The sequence below is a fragment of the Camelus bactrianus genome, chromosome 2 (genome assembly GCF_048773025.1).
Source record: "Camelus bactrianus isolate YW-2024 breed Bactrian camel chromosome 2, ASM4877302v1, whole genome shotgun sequence".
In the NCBI taxonomy this organism is placed as follows: domain Eukaryota; kingdom Metazoa; phylum Chordata; class Mammalia; order Artiodactyla; family Camelidae; genus Camelus; species Camelus bactrianus.
Genome location: NC_133540.1, coordinates 32,782,665 through 32,802,386, shown reverse-complemented (window position 1 = coordinate 32,802,386; position 19,722 = coordinate 32,782,665). Strand labels below are relative to the sequence as shown.

The following is a 19,722-nucleotide window of genomic DNA, read 5'->3' as shown; positions in this document are numbered from 1 at the left end:
TATGAATTACTGAGCGACACCTAGTAAATATGAAATAGAAAAGAGCCCATCAGAAAGAGGACACAGCTGCTTCATTTACAACCTGTATCTCTAAAATGTGATTCTAGACTGCCATTACTAGGACAAAATAGTAACGAAATCTGATTAAAAAAAACCCAAAAACAAACAAACAAAAAACCACATGTTCTTCCATCACTAGGCCTGGTCTGGATTTCTTTCAGGTAAGAGGAAACTCAAAGCTCACGGTCTTGTAAAACCTTCTGCTAGAAAGCCTCGAACGCCCCCCAAAGTCCTATTTTGTAGGTCACACTCTCATCCTGTTCTGTGATCAGTCTGATCAAAGTACAGAAAATAACGAAGACATCACTCAGAATGGAGAGATCAGCTCCAGCCTGTTGTCTGTGTTCTTCCGTCCTGCTACCCTAACACTCTGGCAGATATTTCAAAAGGAAGAGTGGAGGAGGGAAGAGGCAACTTTCAAAAAAAGGAAGGTGAAAGGGTGTATTAACCTCCTCTCAGCAATATCCTGCCCTCAGCTTCCACAGAGAGCATTACTGACCAATCAGAAACCAAGGGAACTTTGTACACCATGCCAATTTCAGTTCCCCCATCACTCCCTATGTACCTTGTCACCTTTGAATCCAAAGACATCACCTTGCACGATGTGACCAGGGTGAGTGATCCTGGATAAGTTTTTCTCTTTTGAGAAACTATATCATTCCAACACGATCTGAACCCAAAATACTGGGATTACTAAATAAACTGGTTTACTGACCCCACCAGGTACTGCACATTTCGAATCCGGTCTCTCGTGTAAGAACATCTTGACATTCATAGGATTCCTTGTATTTTAAACCAACTTTTGCCCGCAGGAGAAGCCTGCCTGGTTACTCCACCAACACAACAGGAACCCTTGGATGTTTCCACCACCTCTGTCCATCTAATTTTATAAGCCTCACGAGATAAAGATTTTCCACATCTCCCTAGGAACTCTTCTAACAGAAGCCATTCAAAGACTCTAATAACTCAAATGCACAGCAAGCTCTATCACTGGCCAAAAGCTGTCCAATTTATACTTTTCCAACGTGACTTATTAACACTTTGTGCAGGAGACCTGTCAACTTGCACCAGCTGTGTCATTCCCAGAGCAAGATGGTAACATGCAGACAAATTTAAAATCAATGTTTTTTGTTCAAAACTATCCTGAAGCATTGAAAGGAGTGCGATTTTGAGTCATCTTCTTTAATAGCAAAGCTCAGTGTACCCTACTGAATGTGTTTAGGAATATATGGAGGTCTCTTGGGAAAACAGATAGGCATTTTTGCCCAGCATCCACCAAGCCTGCCTTGTGGTACCTCAGATTCATCAGCAGTGAAATACTTTACTATTTCAGTCTCGAAAAAATTTCTCCGTGGTTCCTGTCATAGTCAGGAGGTATGACCTGGTCACTGAAAAAAATTAATAAAAGTAAAGGGAAAAGTTCGATCTTCTATCCTTTAACTTTCAATAGACCTATAAAGACTTGTGAAAATATAAAAATAAGGGATTCTGCTGCTTTTCAGTCATTCTGCTTCCCAATTTGACTAGAAAGCAAGAGAGAATTTTTAAAGTTTTTTTCATGAAGGAGACAATAACTTGTTTCGGGCTCGACCCACAACTGAGTCAACAGTGAAGATGCTAGAATAACAAAACAACAGTTTTATGAACTTTTCTTTTGTGCTCCCTCTGGGGTATATCATCAGGCAGCTTTCCAATGATAAACAGAACAGGAGCTAAACTCATCCACCTTTAGGGGTAAGTGGAAGCTAAAGATGAAATCTTCAAAGTGCTGAGGGAACCAACGGTAAAAGGATTTACAGATGCAACAAACACCTCCCTCTCCCGCTCCAGTTTGTGATCCCAAATGCAGTGATGTTCCTAAAAGCCTGGGCCCCAGGCCTGGCAAACAGTCACAGTATCAGTTTCCCTCTCTTCCTCTTGCTTAGACTGACCAACATTTTTAAACTACGCAGTTAGGATTCTGCTAAAGATAAGCACACGGTATAGCTCAAAGGACCTCTAGGACGTTTTCTGAACATGGTATTGGACCTTGTTCACGGAAAGAACTTTTGTAGAAGAAACATCAATGGCAACAGAATCAGATTAAAACCCCCAAATGATCATTACTGCTCTAGGCCAAGAAATAAAGGCTTTATTTTGAATAATAGTGTTTAAAACCACTTCTCAAAAACAGTTTAATGCCCTTGGTTGGGGGTCACCTCCAAAAGCTAGTGCAGCATGCCTTTTTGATTGGCAGTCAGTAGGGTCACCATTCAACTCTATAGGGACAGGCCATTTGTTTTTCTGCATATGTATGAGGCCTATATAACAAAAACAAACACACACATACAGTTACTTCAGAGGCCCAGGAGGAAATGACTGTGGAGAATTTTAAATCAGAAATCTAACGCTTAGGTTAGTAGCGTCAGGTTAAAGGCTCGCCCATCCCCAAAGCTAATTCGGTTCCGAACAGTCCCAAGGGTGTCTGGTTGAACAGAAGGAGCTAGGAAACCTTAGCAGGCCGAAGCCCAGCCTGGGGAATTGCTGGGACTCCGTGCCAGGGGCTGAGGCTCACCCCAGACTTGGTATCAGATAATACTCAGTGGTAGTCTGGATTTCCAGGACTAATCTACTCCAGGGCGGAACTTGCAGGTTCCCTGGTGTCTGCGCTATAGAGTGGGGGAACTGTGGGCTTCGCAGAGCCACACTGCGGCTGGCTAGTATCATATTTTATAACACACAGTAAGACTTTATTAGTAGCAATGGTTTATGTGGAGGGCAGGCACAGAGGCAAGGGGGGGGGCCTTAAGACAAAGTGGAAAACATTCCAAATTTCTTGATGATTCAGTTTTACAAGTTTTTTTTCTTGTATTCTAATTGGAACTTCTTAAATGTGTGTTTACAGGTTCTCTAAATTTTTTGAGCATCATATCAAAAGTGGCTCTCGACCACTTGTTATCATCTATTCAGAATGCCCCTTGGTTTCAAAAACAATCCTCCTCATCTCATATCCCCTCTGACCCTTCCCACCCCAAAAGCCACACACATCACTCCTTCCTTTAACTGTGAAATTTCAAGCTGCCCCTATATAACTTCTTAAAAACTCGGGATGACTTCTATTAGGGCAATCTTAATCCCCAACTCACTATATTTTCACTCATACAAAACGGTTCTCCAGGGGAAAAAGAAAATCCTGGCACCATGCATAAACAAAGAAATAAAGAACTTAGCATTAAAACTAGAACTGAGGGACTACAATTATATTCTACACTAAATATAAATTAACACTAATTTTACCGAAATCCACACCACTGCAAGTTCCTTAAGACTCACTCAGCACTTAGCAAGACTTGGGTTACTGTGTCTGAATTGCAAAACACACCATTTACCCAGAAACTGCTCTCAGCTCAAATGCAAACTGCTTACAAAACATCTGTAAACCATGCTTAAAACAGGCAGCACACATCCACAAAAATCCATTCAAAGCAAAGGTAAGTGGAGAAAAGCTTCTCAAATGGGCTTGCCTTTTAAAACTGGAGGGACTTTTACGGGGTTTCCAAAAGGTAATTGCTTCTTACTTCAGTAAAAGTGGTTTTATGTGACTGGAGGAGAAGTCGATTTTTTTTTTAACCGAGTGGGTAACAGTATTCAATTAGAGAACAGGGTGGGAGAGCCCACTTTGAAAATACAACTTAATCGCCAGGCCCTGCGCGCTGGAGAGGCCCACCGAACACACGAGCTAAAATGGAGCCTGAATTTCCTCTCAGACGGAGAGGGTAGTCGCACGAGGTCAGGGTCAAGGTCACCAGCAGGGCAGGCTGCAGCTGCCCGACTCCACTACACACCACGGGAGGGAAGGCGTTCCATCTCCGTCACAACCGAACAGATACAAATCCCTTCTCTCCTCCTACCCTCCCTCTAACCCCGCCAACATTTTCCTTCTTTTTTTTTTTTTTTATTTTTTCAAAGAGAAGAAAGCAAAATGACCAAATAACCTCACCGCCCTGGTTTTCGCACACAAGCTCATCAGCTCCCAAAGTTGCCATCTAAGGGCAAGTTCGCAGAGAACACTGAAGCCCATTTTGTCCGAGCAGGGCAAGCCTCCCCCGACACCCCCCCAGGATCCCTGCCTCCCCTCCCTGCCCCCACACGCCCCCGAAAAGAGCTGGGAACTGCGGCGGGCCGGCCATGTGCACGAAACACTTCCACCAACTGCTGCGAGTTTTCTGTGAATCGCAGCGCGGAGCCTCCCAACTCGCCCTCCCCGACTCCGCCGCCTTCTTTTTCCTCGCACAAAATTTCCCTACACACGCAGACGCCTGCGAATGCTTTTCTGTGCATATATATTACATATGTGATATTATCCTCAGAACCTCTAGCGGGCAGGCGAAGAAAGGACTGCACAGGGGCATTTTTTTTTTAAAGGAAGGGGAAAAAAAGCACAACCCAAGCCCTGTGCGTCGACTCCTGCGTACCGGGAAGGGGAAAGAAAGAGGAATGTTTGCGGAGCTGGCTGCCTGCAAGTGCCCTTGCTCACCACTTCGGCCGCGGCCCGGGTGACACGGAGGCGCGGGGGCGCCCGGCCCGAGCCACCCGCGCCCCCTGCCCGTCCCCCGGGCCGGCACCGCGGCGGAGATTTCGCGAGGGGGAGATCGATCGCGCTGCCTGTCTGCAGCGGAAACGCACACGCTCACACACAACCCGAGCCCGAGACACCATAACCTTAACCCTTCCCCCACCCTCCGTGAACTTCAGGTGACCGACCACGTCGGCCTGACACCCGGGCGGGCGGGCGCTCCGGCTCCGCTCCCGCCCCCAGCCCGGGTTTTGCAGGATCGGGCTCCGAGCAGCAGCGCCAAACCGCCGGGAGAGGGGAGCAGTGCGGGGGGAGAGAAGAGAAATTGACCCTCCGTCTCCCCCGACCCCTCCCTCCGGCGCCTCCGGCGTCCCCTCCTCCCCGTCACCCCGCCCCATGCCTTCTCCCCTGCCCCCTCCTCCCTGCATTCAAGGAGCCGGGCGGCCCCGGGGGATATTTTTAGTTGCTTCTTTCTCCTTCACTTTTAGCTTTAGCAGCATCTCGGAACACTCAAAGCGGAGAAAGATTGGGGGGTGGGGGGGGGAGAGCTGGAGAGGGAGTGGGGGAAAAGTTAAGAGTCTCGCAAAGAAAAGCCGGAGGGAGGGCGGAGAGGGACCGGGGGCGCGGGTGGAGGAGGGGAAGGGGACCGGGCCGTGCCGGAGGGTGTGTGTCTCCAGTTGGTGTGTGTGGCTGCAGCCGGGGAGGGCTGTGATGCACTTTAGTCCTGGACTCTGCTCAGGCTCGCCGGGGAGGGGGGTCTGAGAGCCCGAGTCTCGCCCGGCTCCGTCTGCTCCGACTGACCCCGCATTTTATTGCTGCCAGGAGCCCTGCTCCTCCCTCCCCTCGGCTCTGCAGGGACCTCGCGCGCCGCGAGCCGCCCTGCCTCCTGCCTCCGCCTCGGCGCAGCTCCCGCACCCCACATCCGCCCGCCGCTGCCCGGCCTCGCCCCCCGCCCGGCCGCCCCGCGCCCCCCGCGCCCCGGCGCGCCCCCTCGCCCCGGCGCCGCGGGAGCAGCCGCCCGGCGGCGCGTGTGTACCCATGTGTTTGTGTGCGGAGCCCCCACACCCTCCCAGCCTCTCCCGCCTCGCCCGCCCCCGACTCCCCTCCTCCGCCGCCGCCTCCTCCACCTCCGCCTCCTCCTGCTCCTGCCGCCGCCGCTGCCGCCGCCGGCTCCGGGGCCGACCAACCCCGGCGCAACCTTTAGCCGTAGACGGACCTCTCCCTGGATCCTGTACCCGGCAGGCGGCCGCGCGCCCTCGCCCCGACACCCCCAAACGCCATGTCACGGCCCCCAGCCCCCTGCGCGCCCCGACCCCCGCACCCTCAGGCACTGTGATCCGCAAGGAATTTTTTTTTTAAAGATTCCAACCTCTCCCACCTCCCCTCCACCCCCGATTTAAAAAAAAAAAACCGGCATCCACACTACTCCCCTCCTCCCTTCTCTTGCCCCCTCCCCCCAGCAACCCGGAGTGAGGAGGGGGAGGGAAAGGGAAAAAAGCCCGATCTCAAGGAAAAAAAGAGGGGGGGTGAGAGAAAGAAAGAAAAAGAGAGAGAGAATAGAAAGGGCACGGGGCTGATCATCACCAACATGGCTGCCTCAGCATAGACCTAAACGAGGAGTAACCCGGGCTGTGTCTTTGTCAGTTTCACCTCTGTAACCCTAAACTAATGCAGAAAACAACGGAGGAGGCTGCGGAGGGGAAAGAGGAGAGGGAGGGCGAGAAAATGGCACGAGAGGAGGTGGAGAAGGGATGACTTACGTGAGGGAAGGCGCTTGGGCTGCTCCTGCTTCCTCCTGGGCATTTTCCCCCTTTTCTCACATTCTCCTCCTTGGTTAATGTGAGATCAAATAAACCCCCGTGGGGGCAGAGAGGCAGACACTGGCAGGAGCGGGGAGGTAGTTGGGGGGCGAGCGGGCGGGCAGGGGGAAACCCCTTCTCTCCGGTGTGTGCAATGGGTTGAAGCTTGTTTCCTGGAGCCAGAAGAGGGGTTTTCTTCTTTTCTTTCCTTTCTTTTTCCCCTTTTTTTTTTTTTTAATTTTTGGTCGTGCACCTGGCTTGTCCCCGAGCGTAATATTCTTCAATGGAAACGGATCTAATAGGTGTGAGTGTGTGTGTCTGTGTGTGTGTCCTATGCTCGCGAGTGTGATGGGAGGTATAAATAAATGAGTGCCGGTGCGGCGGTGTCTATGGCCGCGCTCTGTGTCTCCGAGCCCCTAACACTAATGTCGGGATCAAAGGGCAGCGGCGGCGGCAGCACAGCTCACAGCTCGCTCTCTTGCTCTCTCTCTCTCTCTCTCTCTTTCTCGCTCTCTCTCTCCTCTCGCGCTCTCTCTCTCTCTGTCACACACACACACACACACAGAGGCACAGACTGAAGGAAAGAGGGAGAGCTAGACACACACACGCGCACGCACACACACACTCACACACACACACACACACACACACACACACACGCACACACACACAGCAAAGAGGAAGGTGCCCTAAGGCTCCCAGGGCGGACTCAGCCTGGGATTTGCAACCGCTCTGTCTGGAAAGAATGGGGGGCGCGCGTGCGGGGGTGGGATGGAGTTCTTCGAATTTATCCCGCTATTCGCCACATCTAGGGGGAAAAAAGTTTTCCCCACTCTTTAAACAACGATTAGTTCATTATTCTTACTCATTTTTAAAAAGGAAATCGGCTTTTCTTTTTAACTCTCTTTTGTTTATTAAACTTCGTTTTGTTCTGTTTAAAAATCTTCAGTCTTTTGTCACCAAAAGAAGTGCTCTCTCACCCCATCACCTTAAGTCTGTGGAGGTTACAGTCTTCCACACACTCTCCAAAAACAGTCCAATAAAAATAACCAAAAAAATAAAATAAAAAGATAACATATGGTGAAATCAATAACTAGATGGAGTAAGTGCCCAGTTTTGGAGTGTCCAGAGGAGTTAAATCTGGAAAATGCCGCCTAAATGAAAATTACAGCTCCTTCACAAAGGGGGAAAAATAAGATTAGGTCACCCCTGATGGTTGCTTTAACTGCTACATGATAGTCCTACAGTGCACACAGCAATCTTGACTTCTGAAATTTTCTTTTTCTCCTGCTATAATGCAGGTATGTGAAGCTAACCCTGAAGCAATTCCAGTTTGCATTATGAGTGCAATATGCAGTTTTCATTAACTGATACATACTGTCATTACTTTACAAATCACACATTCTTCTTCAAAGAGAGACATAAAGGGGAGAAACAGAAAAGGACGGGTCTCACTCCAGCACAAAAGGTACTTGGTGAAAGAGGGCTGTTCTCTTTATGACTTGCAGTCATTTGGATAAAAGTTCACTCAGAGGTTGTTAATGATTTAAACTCCAAAACCTGCTACTATAATTGAAGGAAAAACAGTCTGAAGAAGAGTTGTTTCATAAAACTCTCTTTGTAAGAGAAAACTTTGAACTTAGCAGAATACATTATATCTCATGAGTCAGATGTAGCTAAAAAAATTAAAAGGTGCATTTTTAAACTACATCTTCCCTTTTTAGCTTTTTAAAACCTCTGACTCATCACCTTATTATGTTAAATATTTTCTTACAAATTTTAAAATAGACTTTTTCATCAAAGAAGGTGGAGGCACCCCAAAGATACAGAACATTAAAATGACACTCCATACGCTTACGTGGATAGCTAATGCCTCTTTGAAGTTCTGACTTACTTCTCTCAGCTGGAGTGGTGTTCCAGACAGTCATGGGGGTTGAATCTCTATGTGCTCTTTCAAAAATAACAATAAGCTTTCATATGGCACACTTTTATTAGAGAAGCTTAAAGAGTGCTGTGTGTCTCCCCAAAGATCTTTTTCATTGATAATGCAGTCTCAGGATGAAACCGTTGCTGCTAACTCCCCAGAAAGATCTAGCTTCCCAGTGGCAAGTAATGCAATCTGAACCAGGTTCTGAAACACCTGCTTGAATTCAATCTAAAACCAAACAGAGAGCAGTCAAGCTTGAAATAGAGCATCATGCTTAAACCAACTCTTCCTTGAATATTGGCTTAAGTCAACTGGTAGTTAAATTTCCCCAAGTTAACGATTTGAAATCGAACTTTCTTGCAACTCAGATCAAACTCAACCCGCCATGATTTTGACTGTCGTCAATAGCGCTGGACTTGAAATTAGTATATGAATGATAAATCAGAGTTCATCATTCTAAATAGACTCATTGCCCTGAGTGTGTCGGATCCTTAATCCTAACACGGTAAACAGAACAGTCCTAGCGCTCCACCGCCGCTCCCTCAGGACCTCTGGCTGGGATAGGGAGGACTGTTACTCTGCATAGACACACCACCACCTTTTCCTGAATTGCTGCCGCTTTCCAATGCTTAGTACACTGTAATTGAAAACACACTTTGGGCCTTTCCTCAAAGTAGAGTGCATTTCCTGCGACCTTTTAGAAGCACGCAGGCAAATGCTGTGAACTTTTAATTATGTACGTCTTCTATCAACAGCCAAAAACATTTTTAAATTGAATTTATTCATACCTCTACCTCTTTCCAAAAATTATTTGAAGTAGTACACAACAATAGAAAATGGAACTAAGGACAGAACAACTTCTGTTGAAATCTCAGCTGGGTATCTCTCTCTGCTACAAAGTGCTCATCAAGGGCACTGGCCTCTTACCCTCTTGTGCCCTATGGTTAAGGAGCACAAACTAATTTTAATGTTAGACTAGCCTAAAATATTAGATAGATAAAGAGCTGAAGGTTACAATGGATTTCATACCGAGTGGATAAATAATCTGGGGATGGTGTGCCTTTGGGATGCCCATATCCAGGAACTTGGATTACTGTTGACTATAGTCATCATAGTGGAATATTCTCTTCGGTTCAACTCCTTGGCCCAAGCTTTTGAAAGCATATTTTATCTTAATAATTATAGTACTTTCTCCACCCTCATCTCCATCACCTCTCAAATGTGAGATTAAAATAGATTTTCTCTGGGAAGGGTATAGCTCAAGTGTTAGGGTGCATACTTAGCATGCACAAAGTCCTGGGTTCTAGCCCCAGTACCTACTCTAAAAATAAATAAATAAATAAACAAACAAACAAACCTAATTACCTCCCTCCCACCAATAAATAAAATAAAATAAAATAAAATAAAAAACAGATTTTCTCAGAATTGTATATTCTAAGAAGAGGTTTCATAAACGCTCACTCTCACGGGAGGAATTCTATCCTTTCCCCAGTGCTGCTAAGGGTGGTAACGGGGTGTAGCCCCTGGAATCGAGTGAAATCTAGAGGGGCTGTTGAGGTCGAAATGATTTTCAAAATGTTATTTGCTGTTTTATCTGTGTTAACATTTGCCATGATGATCGAAAGCAGTGGAAAGAAAATGCTGGCACCTTCGCAGCTCAAATCAAGACAGGGACACCAAAAATGTATTAGTGGTCGTTCTTTTCACCACTACCCCCTTAGAGAAAAAAGGAAGGTTCATTTAAGAATGTCCTTGATGGAGAAGTAAAAATTATTAATGTTACTAAAACTCTACCTGTGAGTACAAGACTTTTAAGTATTCTTTGTGACAAAATGTTAGGTACATAAAAAAATACTGCATTCCAAAGTACATCCGTTTTCTCAAGGAAAATCACTTGTGAGATCGCTGGATATAGATACCTTTTTAGTGGAATATTATTTGTACTTGAAAGTATGACTGACAGACAAATTGTGATTATTCAGACTTGGATATTTCTCAAAAAATGAATGAAGTGAGCCCTTAGCTTCAAAGAAAAGTATTTGTGGTATTTTTTTAGGCAATGATAATATTTGTAGTTAGAAGTGAAAATTAGAATTTTCGATAACTTATATCCATCACTTTGGGTTTAACAGCTTCCTGATTCTTACAGACTTTTCTGATGAGATCAATAGTGATGTTACTGAATGTGACTTTTTGATATTGTGCCAACGTTTTGGAAGAAATGTACAACTCAGTATTTTTCAAATGACCAATACATGATGTTACAAAATCATGCTGTAGTAAAGATCTATTTAAAGTACAAGATAAGCCAATGGCTTTTAATGTAAGAGTATAAAAAGGTCATTGACGTGGTTTTCAAATTCCACACTGTCAGTAACTTTTAAGAAACTACCAGTCATCAAGTTTTGGTGGTGTGTCAAAGAAGAATATCCACAATTATCTGAAAAGGGATATTAAAATATTCCTCCCTTCCTGCAACTACATGGTGGTGTGAGGTTTGCTTTTCTCCATGTATGTCTTTAACCAAAGCAACATATCACAACAAATTGAAAGCAGAAAGCAGATATGAGACTCCAGCTTGTCTCTTAGTAAGCCAGGCATTACAGAGATTTGCAGAAATGTAAACCAATGCCATTTGCAGCAATGTAAACCAATGCCACTTTTTTCGCTAAATCTTTGGTTTTGAAAAATACATTTTTCTTAAGAATGTGTTAACTTGCCATTGCATGTATTATTGCTATTTATATATGAATAAATAAATAAATAAATGTTTTATTAGAAATGCCGCAGTTTTAATGTGTAATACAGTCAATGGCAAGACATAACCCACACAATCAAAAGTTCTTTGGGGTCCTCAACCACTTTTAAAAGTATAAATGAGTCTTGATTTCCAAAAAGTTTGAGAACTGCTGCTCTAAAAATTAATTGAGATGCAGTTAAAGAGAAAAAAGAACTTTTATGAGCATTTTACTAGTCTTGAAATCCAACTGTAAATACGTTAACACTTCTCAAAAAATGAAGCCCACTAATCTCCAGGAATTGAGAGTTGGTTTTGTGTGTCCCAAGACTGGCTTCCCTGGTGAAATTCCTTATGAGATGTTGAGAGGATGTGTCAGTCAGGGTTCTCCAGAGAAATAAATATTATTCACGCATTCATTCATTCATTTACTTACTTGCTTATTGAATTATTTATTATAGGGATTGATTCATGAGATTATGGAGACCCAGAAGCCCCATGACCTGCCATCTGCAAGACAGAGAACTAGGAATGTCAGTAGTATAATTTAGTCCAAGTCAAAAGGCCTGAGAACTGGGGGGCCAATTGTGTACACCCTGGTCTGGGTCTGAAAGCCCAAGAGCCAGGAGCTACAGTGACCAAGGGCAGGAGAAGACGGAGGTCTCAGTTCACGCAGAGTGAATTGGCCCTTCCTCTTCCCTTTTGTTCTGTTCAGGCCCTCCATGGATTGAACGATGCCCACCTTCGTAGGTGAGGACAATCTTCTGTAGTCAGTCCATAGATTCAAATGCTAATCTCTGCTAGAAACAGCCTCACCAACACACCCAGAAATAATATTTTACCAGCTCTCTGGACATCCCTTAGCCCTGTCCAGTTGGCATATAAAATGAACCAATACAGAGGACGAGCTGGTGTTCACCAAGCGCCATTGGGACAGATTGCCCAGCCACGTGGAGAGGCTGGTTACTCTGAACAGAGGGCCCAAGCCTCTTCCAGCCTCAGACCACTTAGGACAATCAAACCAGCTCTCTCTGTTTCCCAGGGCTGAGCCGTCTTCCTCAAGAGTTAAGATAGGGACACTCTAAACCCCAAAAGCACTCTAAGTCTGACATTTTAAATCATAAGTCCCTGTCCCAAGGCACAGAAATGGGCCTGGTGTATCTCCTGGCCTGGACCTCATGTGTTGTAAATCAGGATCTCGTAACGATGACCAGCCATCATTTACAGAGGGGGAGCCTTTTGTTGCATTCTGTACTTGTGTTCTTAGGAGGCCAGCGCCTGGCTGACATCAGCAAGTTTTGCCACAATTTGGATTAACCACGCTTTCAAAACTCATGGATGGACCAGCACATGGCCTGACAGAAAACCTGGCAAAGGTAACATTTTTGGGCATTTTAGAGCTCTTTCATCCATATTCTTGTGGATCCAAAATCTTTCCCTTAAGCATCTCCCCAGTAGTTCCTCATCTCAACACCATCTCGGCATATAAGTCTTGTTGAGTTTAGGCAAGTTCCCGATCTCTGATTTCCGTGGTCTATTTTTCTCTCGCCTTCTTGTCAGCTGTAATGATTGGATCACTCAGTCTTGCCTTATTTATTCCAAACTCGAACCCCAACTGAGACTTAAACTCCTGTCTCCCAAGCCTCATTTGCCAGAATTCTTAACATCTCTATCAATTTAACTTCCCTGGGCCTTGTGTTTTATCTGCATGGATGAAAAACTCCCCTAAGCAGCTGCTCCCCACTTTCATGCATTTTTCCAACTGATTTGTCTGGTCGCTTAATGTACTTCTTTGCTGCCTGACCCAGTCACCCTCTGACCTGCCTCAAATCATACTGCTGTCTCCTTTCAAGCCCCTCGTGCATTGTGGCTTCTCCCACAGACCCTCTCCGGCTGCAGTCAGCTCTGATTCAGTGTCTCTGCAATGTCTCCCTTTCCCTTTGTCCATTCTTCTCCCCAACCCCTCTGCTCACTATGGGGCACCCCCGAGGGCATCATGGTAAGGTTGTTTACCCAACTCACAGGGTCAGACAACTCCCTCCGTAGACTTGCCTTGTGTGGCGTAACACTGCAAGAATAACAGAGAACAAGATAGCAGCATACCCCAAATCGTGATTGTTGGTGATCCGCAAATAAAAAGGGAGCAGAAACCAATCAAAAAGTTCTATGTGGGTTGCCCCAAACTTTTCCCATCATGATGGTTATCTCTGTGGTCTACAGTCACATCAATCTCCCTCCATCCATTTTTTTGGTCGGATTTTATGCAGTTAGATTTCTCACGGGAGGAAAGACCTAGTTACCTTGAGCTCCAACATCTTTTTGCTGATTAAGGGATTGGCTATGCCTTTTTATTGGATTAAAAGTCCCTTCGTTTAAAACAGCAAATGATAATGCTATGGGAATTAGCTATTATATGCTCACTCTCTTCCATCATTTAATCTCATACTTTAATATTTTTAATCAGGAGAGAAAAACAGAGCTTCAAATTAAAATCACAAGAGTCTATGGCCAGAAGATGCCTTGCAGATCACTTGGTTTAGCCCTGGTATTTCACAGACCAGGAACTAGAGGAACTGAAATCTTGGGTGATGCTTCTAGCTGAGAGTTCTGACTAGTGACTGTCTCCTATTCCAGAAAATCTGAGCTCAAACATAGGATGATGTGAAGGTGTATTTGTGCATCCTAGTGGATTTAAGTAAACCAATTGTACAAACTAGAACTTAGAAGCATTTGATATACCAACATAAAAAATGAGGGACTTGAGTGCCTTTAAATATTGCACCCAGAAAATTCAGCATAGTTTCAATGTTATTTTACTAGCTTCTGGAAGGTTCTTTGAAATGTGAATAAAGGGTAGCTATGGGGGCTACAAGAAACTCATAAAAATTACAGAGAAAAATTCACAAATCAAAAACATAAACTCTATGTTGAGAAAGTAGATACTATTGATTAAAAAACCCTATTGGAAGAAAACTAACAGTGGAGGGGAGGTGTTATCCTTCTGAGCAGAAAGATGGCAGGCAGTTCAAAATAAAATGTTTCTACTTTCATGAAAAGAGGTGCTTATAAAGCCCAACTTCAGATCCCATTCCACTGTTAGCCCGTGGTACACTTGGTCTGGGCTAATTGTCTTACGAAAGTCTTTCAGTGGGGTTCGTAGGTACTTTGGAAGGATGTCAAGGTATCAACGAGAATCTATTACTGTTAAAGCACAAACCATGAGTCACCCAACCTGCTCCCGGACAGCAGGTCAAAAGGGTCATTTTCACATTAGAAGAACGAGCTCTTACACAGCGGCAGCTTCTGAAACCCCATCCTCCTTCCACGTAGCATTCAGGAGTCCTTATTCCAGGGACAGTGGGGAATATGGAATTTCCTGAAATGTTTAGGACAAAAAAAAAAAAAAAAAAAAAAAAGATACCTGCTAATTGCTCAAAACAACAGGAAGGAACAGGATGGTTAAACCACAATACACACACTTGTCCTGGCATCTGAAGCCCAACTGGTTCAGCAAGTGTCCTCACAGTAAACAGGCTCTGGTGAATGGATTAACAAGTTCGCGTGGAGTTACCCTGGAGGAACTGCACCAGGGACATCTTACTGTGGGAAAGCCTCACAGAGCCAGGTCCTCTGGCCCCCTCTTACCCCGACAGGGCACCCACGCCTGGCTGCCATATTGCCCTTGGTGAAGATGTCCTGAAAAAGCAGACCACGGGCATCGCAGGAATTACTGAATTTCCAAAGGTCATGCCTCTAGAAATTTGCACCCCAGGAGGTGCCCGCTCCCTTTGTGCCAGGCTGTTTGCTGTTTTAGAGAAAGGTTAGGTGGCTGACTGCTTTTTCCCAGCTCCCCAGAGAGTGTGCTTCTTTGTAGGGTGTCCATGAGAAGCTTTGTTGTGCCTTTTGCATAATAGAAGCGTTCCGTTCAGCAGTATTTCTGTCTGCGCATCAACATAATTACCTACGGTGAGGAGGGGGACATACTGTATCAGCAAGACCTGTCTAATTCTTACTCACATCAACACTTTGAATGATTTCTTTTTTTCACTCTGTGGCTGGAGGAACTGAGGCACATGCCTTAAGACACTGCTCAAGGCCACTTTCACTTGGGGTCACAGACATAATTCGATGCAGTATCCTACTGCAGCCCTAGGGATCTCTCTCCATCAATCTGGCAGAAGCCTGAGGATAGGCCACATGTCATGTCCTAGAGGCCAAGAGACTCTGGCCTTTGTCTAAGAGGAAAGGGGTAAACCCAAATGCCTTGGTACTCTCCCCAGGAAGTGTGGCCTCCAGTTCCCTGCAAGACAAGTCTGAACTCCCATGTAGAAGCCCATTGTTACTTTATTAAAGAGATCAAAGTCATCTTTACAAGCAACCAGAACTCAGACAAGCACCCTCGGACATGGACTTCACTGTGCACTGCTGAGGTAGCCTTGGGCTGCTTCCTTCACCTGTGCCTCCCTCGGTTGTCCTCCCTCCCCTGCCCTGTTCTGTGACCCAGGAACTGACCTCCAGTGGCTGCATCACCCAAGCTCTCTGGCTGGCTTGATGTGCAGTCGGGTCAGCCAATAGGAGGTACTTGTGGGAGGGAAGAGTGGAAGGGCAGAGAGGTAGGGAGCTCTGTTCTTTCCCCTTCCCCTGCTTTGATGCCTTATCTCTGGTAATTCTGTCCCTCCATGAATACAGCAGAGTTCACACTTCACTGGACTCGGGACACACTGTTTCCTCCCCTTGTTTCTTCAGCCCTGGAAGTGGTAATGACCTACCAATGCCAGTCTCTGGATGCCTCACCAGTGCTCAACCGTTCCCATAACCTTACCCACACCCCCCAGTAAGTAGTCCCTTCTTTAAAGGCTCTTCCTTTGAATCATCTGAGGTCAGTTCTGTTCACTGCCTGAACCTAGACTGATCCACGCTCCTTTCATACATTCACCAAACATTGAATGTGCAGTGCTCTGTGCCAGACACCGCATAAGCCACTGGGAATGCCGTGGTGAGCAAACAGGGATGTTAGCCTTGACCCTGTAGAGTTTGCCGAACTCTAGGGCTTATTTTAGTTAACCTTTCTTTGTTATTTCCCATAAAACTAAGATGATGATAATGATTTACCTTTAAAGTATAGAGATTCGCCAGGCCAGCCAAGAACTCTGAGAACAGGGAACAAGGCTTTGTGATAGGTAATCAGAAACCTCAGTCCAGTATTAGACACATGACAAACTGAATTTTGCCCACCCAAAATGTGTATGTTGAAGCCTTAACACCTAATGTGATGATATTTGGGGATGGCACCTTTGGGAGTTACTTAGGTTTACGTAAGTTCACGAGGGTGGGGTACTCTTGATAGGATTAGTGCCCTTATAAGAAGAAACACCAAAAACCTCTTATTTTCTCTGTCTCTCTGTCTCTCTCTCTTTGTCTCTCCTTCTCAGGAAAGGCTGTGTAAGGATACAGCAAGATGACAGCCATCTGCAAGCCAAGAAGAGAGTCCTCACCAGGACCTGAGTCTGCTGGCATCCTCACCCCAGATCTCCAGGCTCTGGAGCTGTGAGACAATAAATGTCTGTCATTTAAGCCAGCTAGTCTATGGTATTTTGTTATGGCAGCCCAAGCAGACTAACACAGTAGATGAAAACAAACAAACAAATAAACAAGCTGAAGTGTTTGCCCAAAGGAAAGTCATGGCCCTCCACAAACTAGGACCGTCTCAATTCCATACTCTGAATAAATTCAGGGTAAGCTAAGCAAAACTGCCAAGTGGTGATGTTTTTCTCCAAGACTCAATCCTTGCATCTCCTCTGTACTTTCTCCTACCTGCACTTCCACATGTTTGCTGCCTGTTTGCCCTCTCAGAAGGGCTGCTTTTAGCACCCAGCAATACCCGCCACGCTGCCCATCAAATCTCCCTCTCCAGATAGGTGGTAGGGCTTCCTTCATTCAAACTATAACTGCTCCTCCCCACCCCTACCATCTCCCAGGGCCTCTTCATGCTTTTGTACCTCAAAAAAAGACAGCCAATGGGGTAATGAGCGCTGTTCAGTTTTTTTTCCTTCTTTGTTGTTCATATTTTTGAAATACATTGCTATAATCAACATGTTTTTGAACTTAAAATAAAAAAATTTCTAAAGAGTAAGTATATTAGCTACTCTATGCCAGTGTCTTCAGCAGCACAAATAGCTAGTTCCCGTGTTTTTTCCAATAGGGATACACAAAAAGGAGCCCCAAAGTACAAGATCTCACAGAATAAACATGGCTGTCTTTCTGGAATGCTCCTTTCACTCAAATATTTGCTGGAAAAAAGTTATGTAATTTAACTTTTGAATAATTTAAAACATACTTTTATTAAGATATGTTTGGATATATCAGGTACCTTGGGTTTTCTCATGGAAAATGAAGATAATGATGGCATTGTCCTTTTCCTGAGAGATTGGCATAGGATTTAAACAAATCCTGTGCGGGAAGCCCTAAGCACAGTAACAGTTCTTGATGGCACAGACCATGCTGTGAGGTCCAAACTCTAAGTGCATTTTCAGTCAAAATGCAAGGTCTCAAAGAAATTTTCCCCGGAAGCCTCTTCAGGCTCTATCCCTAGATTCCCAGAGGATGAGTTTTCATTTTCTTTGGCTACTAAAGGAAAAGTTTGAATATATTACCTCTGCTTGCTACATTCCCCGTGCTTTATCCCAGAGCAGTGACTTTAATAGCAGGAATTTTAGGCATTGTGGCATTCATTCAGTTATAAATTTCACTTATAAAACATTTATTGAGGTTTTCATAATTTGATTTGTTTTAAACCAATCTGTTCTCCCTCTTCACCCCCACTGTTGTGCCTGAAACAAAATAAATGACCCACTATTATTTGGCATTCATCTGACATAAATCATAACCCACACTGGATTACTTACAGGTCTACATTATTGTCTTATAGAAGAGTATAGTTCTGATTGAGGACTACCCTTTCCTTTTTAAGCACTGTCTAAAACAGACAAGCCAAATTAAAAATATATATATATATATTTATATATATGTGTATGTATGCATATATATATATAACATTAAAAACCTGGACTTTCTCTGAATTCAGAAAAGGAATCTTATGCCAGAAAGCCATACCAAACCCAAACAAACAAAGCCCACATATACAAATTCTGATAATGTTTAACCAGCCCTTCGGTTGGAATCTCACCCTTGAAAGGACTAAAGTCACAAGACAAGTCCAGTTGTCTCTATGTGCTTCGAATGAATGAATGCTTTTAATTATGCACTATTTCAAGTACCTGTGTCACTCTGGTAGTTACTCTGTTGGACAACACATTCAAGTAGCCACAAATACACCCACTACTTTAATGATAACATTACATGCAGAGTCACGGCTAATGTTACACTATACTACCTGTGTTTTGGGGATATAGTGTGATAACAGAACCAAGGTCCCTGCTGTCATGAAACATATATAATGACAAGTCATGGCCTTCTTAGCAAAAGGCTCTAATAATGGTAACACCTTAGACTTTATTCAGTTACTTTTGTTTAAAAATTAACAAAAGAAAATAATTGAATATATAAACTTTGGGGGAAATGGTAAATATGATAACGTCTCGTTTCAGATGCTTTGGTCAAAGAGCTAGTATCTTATTGAAAGCTCTTCAAGTATATAAATCACCTAAAGTCACAGTTTATTTATAATTGAGTAGCTTGTCTAAATGGACGGCCAGGGCTGGGGGTGGGGAGTGGGTTGCACACTTTTGACTAAGACAGTGAGCCACCTCCTGTTTCCCCATTCCAGGGACTGTGAACCCTTTGTTGCACATCTTCCCATCTTTTAAAAGAAGCAGGAAATCTAAATTTTGTTGAGAAGTCTCCAAGCAGTGGGACATACATACCAAACAAATTACATTGTAGGTCAGATCTGTGGATCACCAGTTTTCAGTCTCCCTGTCTCCCCCTTATTTGTACATAACTCCCATTAAATCACTGTAACTCATACATTGTTCTTATAAACATTATAAATAAATAATAAATAAATAAATAAATAAATAAGGCCCTCATATACCATGGTGTGTCACAGATTCATAGACTCAAAGTGGGAATCAGGTTAGCACTTACTAAATCTAATTCCTGGCTTGATCATCCCAAGTAATGACTCCTTCTTAGAGTCAGTCAAAAGCTAGCATTTCCCTCACCCTCATTAGCATGGCTGTTATCAAGGAAACAGAAAATAACAAGTGATGATGAGGAAGTGGAGAAATTGGAACTCTTGTGCGTGGCTGGTGTGAACGGGCAGCCACTGTGAAAAGCAATATGGCGGTTCCTCAGAGAATTAAATATAGAATTGGCATATGGTCCAGCAATCCCACTTCTGGGTATACACCCAAAACAACTGAAAGCGAGGACTTGAACAAATATTTGTACACCCAAGTTTATATCAGCCTTGTTCACAGGGGCCCCAAAGTGGAAACGATCCAAATGTCCTTTGGCGATTAAATGGTAGTGTATCCATACAATGGTATATCTTTCAGCCTTAAACAGGAGGGAAACTTTGACACATGCTACAACGTGGATAAGCCTTAAAGACATTACGCTAAGTGAAATAAGCCAGGCACAAAAGGGCAAATATCTTAGGTTTCTACATATATGCGGCACC

The 19,722-nt window shown here is 44.5% G+C and overlaps 1 protein-coding gene across 9 annotated transcripts in view; it reads right to left on the bottom strand.

Annotated features, from left to right (window-relative positions):
• Nucleotides 1–7,039, bottom strand: part of ZNF827 (zinc finger protein 827) — a 170,313-nt gene extending 163,274 nt beyond the window's left edge. For 6 of the 9 annotated variants that reach the window (XM_074377802.1, XM_045516384.2, XM_045516385.2 and 3 more), the window contains exon 1: nt 6,376–7,039. In XM_074377802.1, coding sequence (XP_074233903.1) covers nt 6,376–6,418 — 43 coding nt within the window. In that variant the 5' untranslated portion in view covers nt 6,419–7,039. The remainder of the gene's footprint in view (nt 1–6,375) is intronic. The other 3 variants (XM_045516383.2, XM_010954582.3, XM_010954580.3) reach the window with 2 other exon arrangements.
• Nucleotides 7,040–19,722: the final 12,683 nt, after the last annotated feature.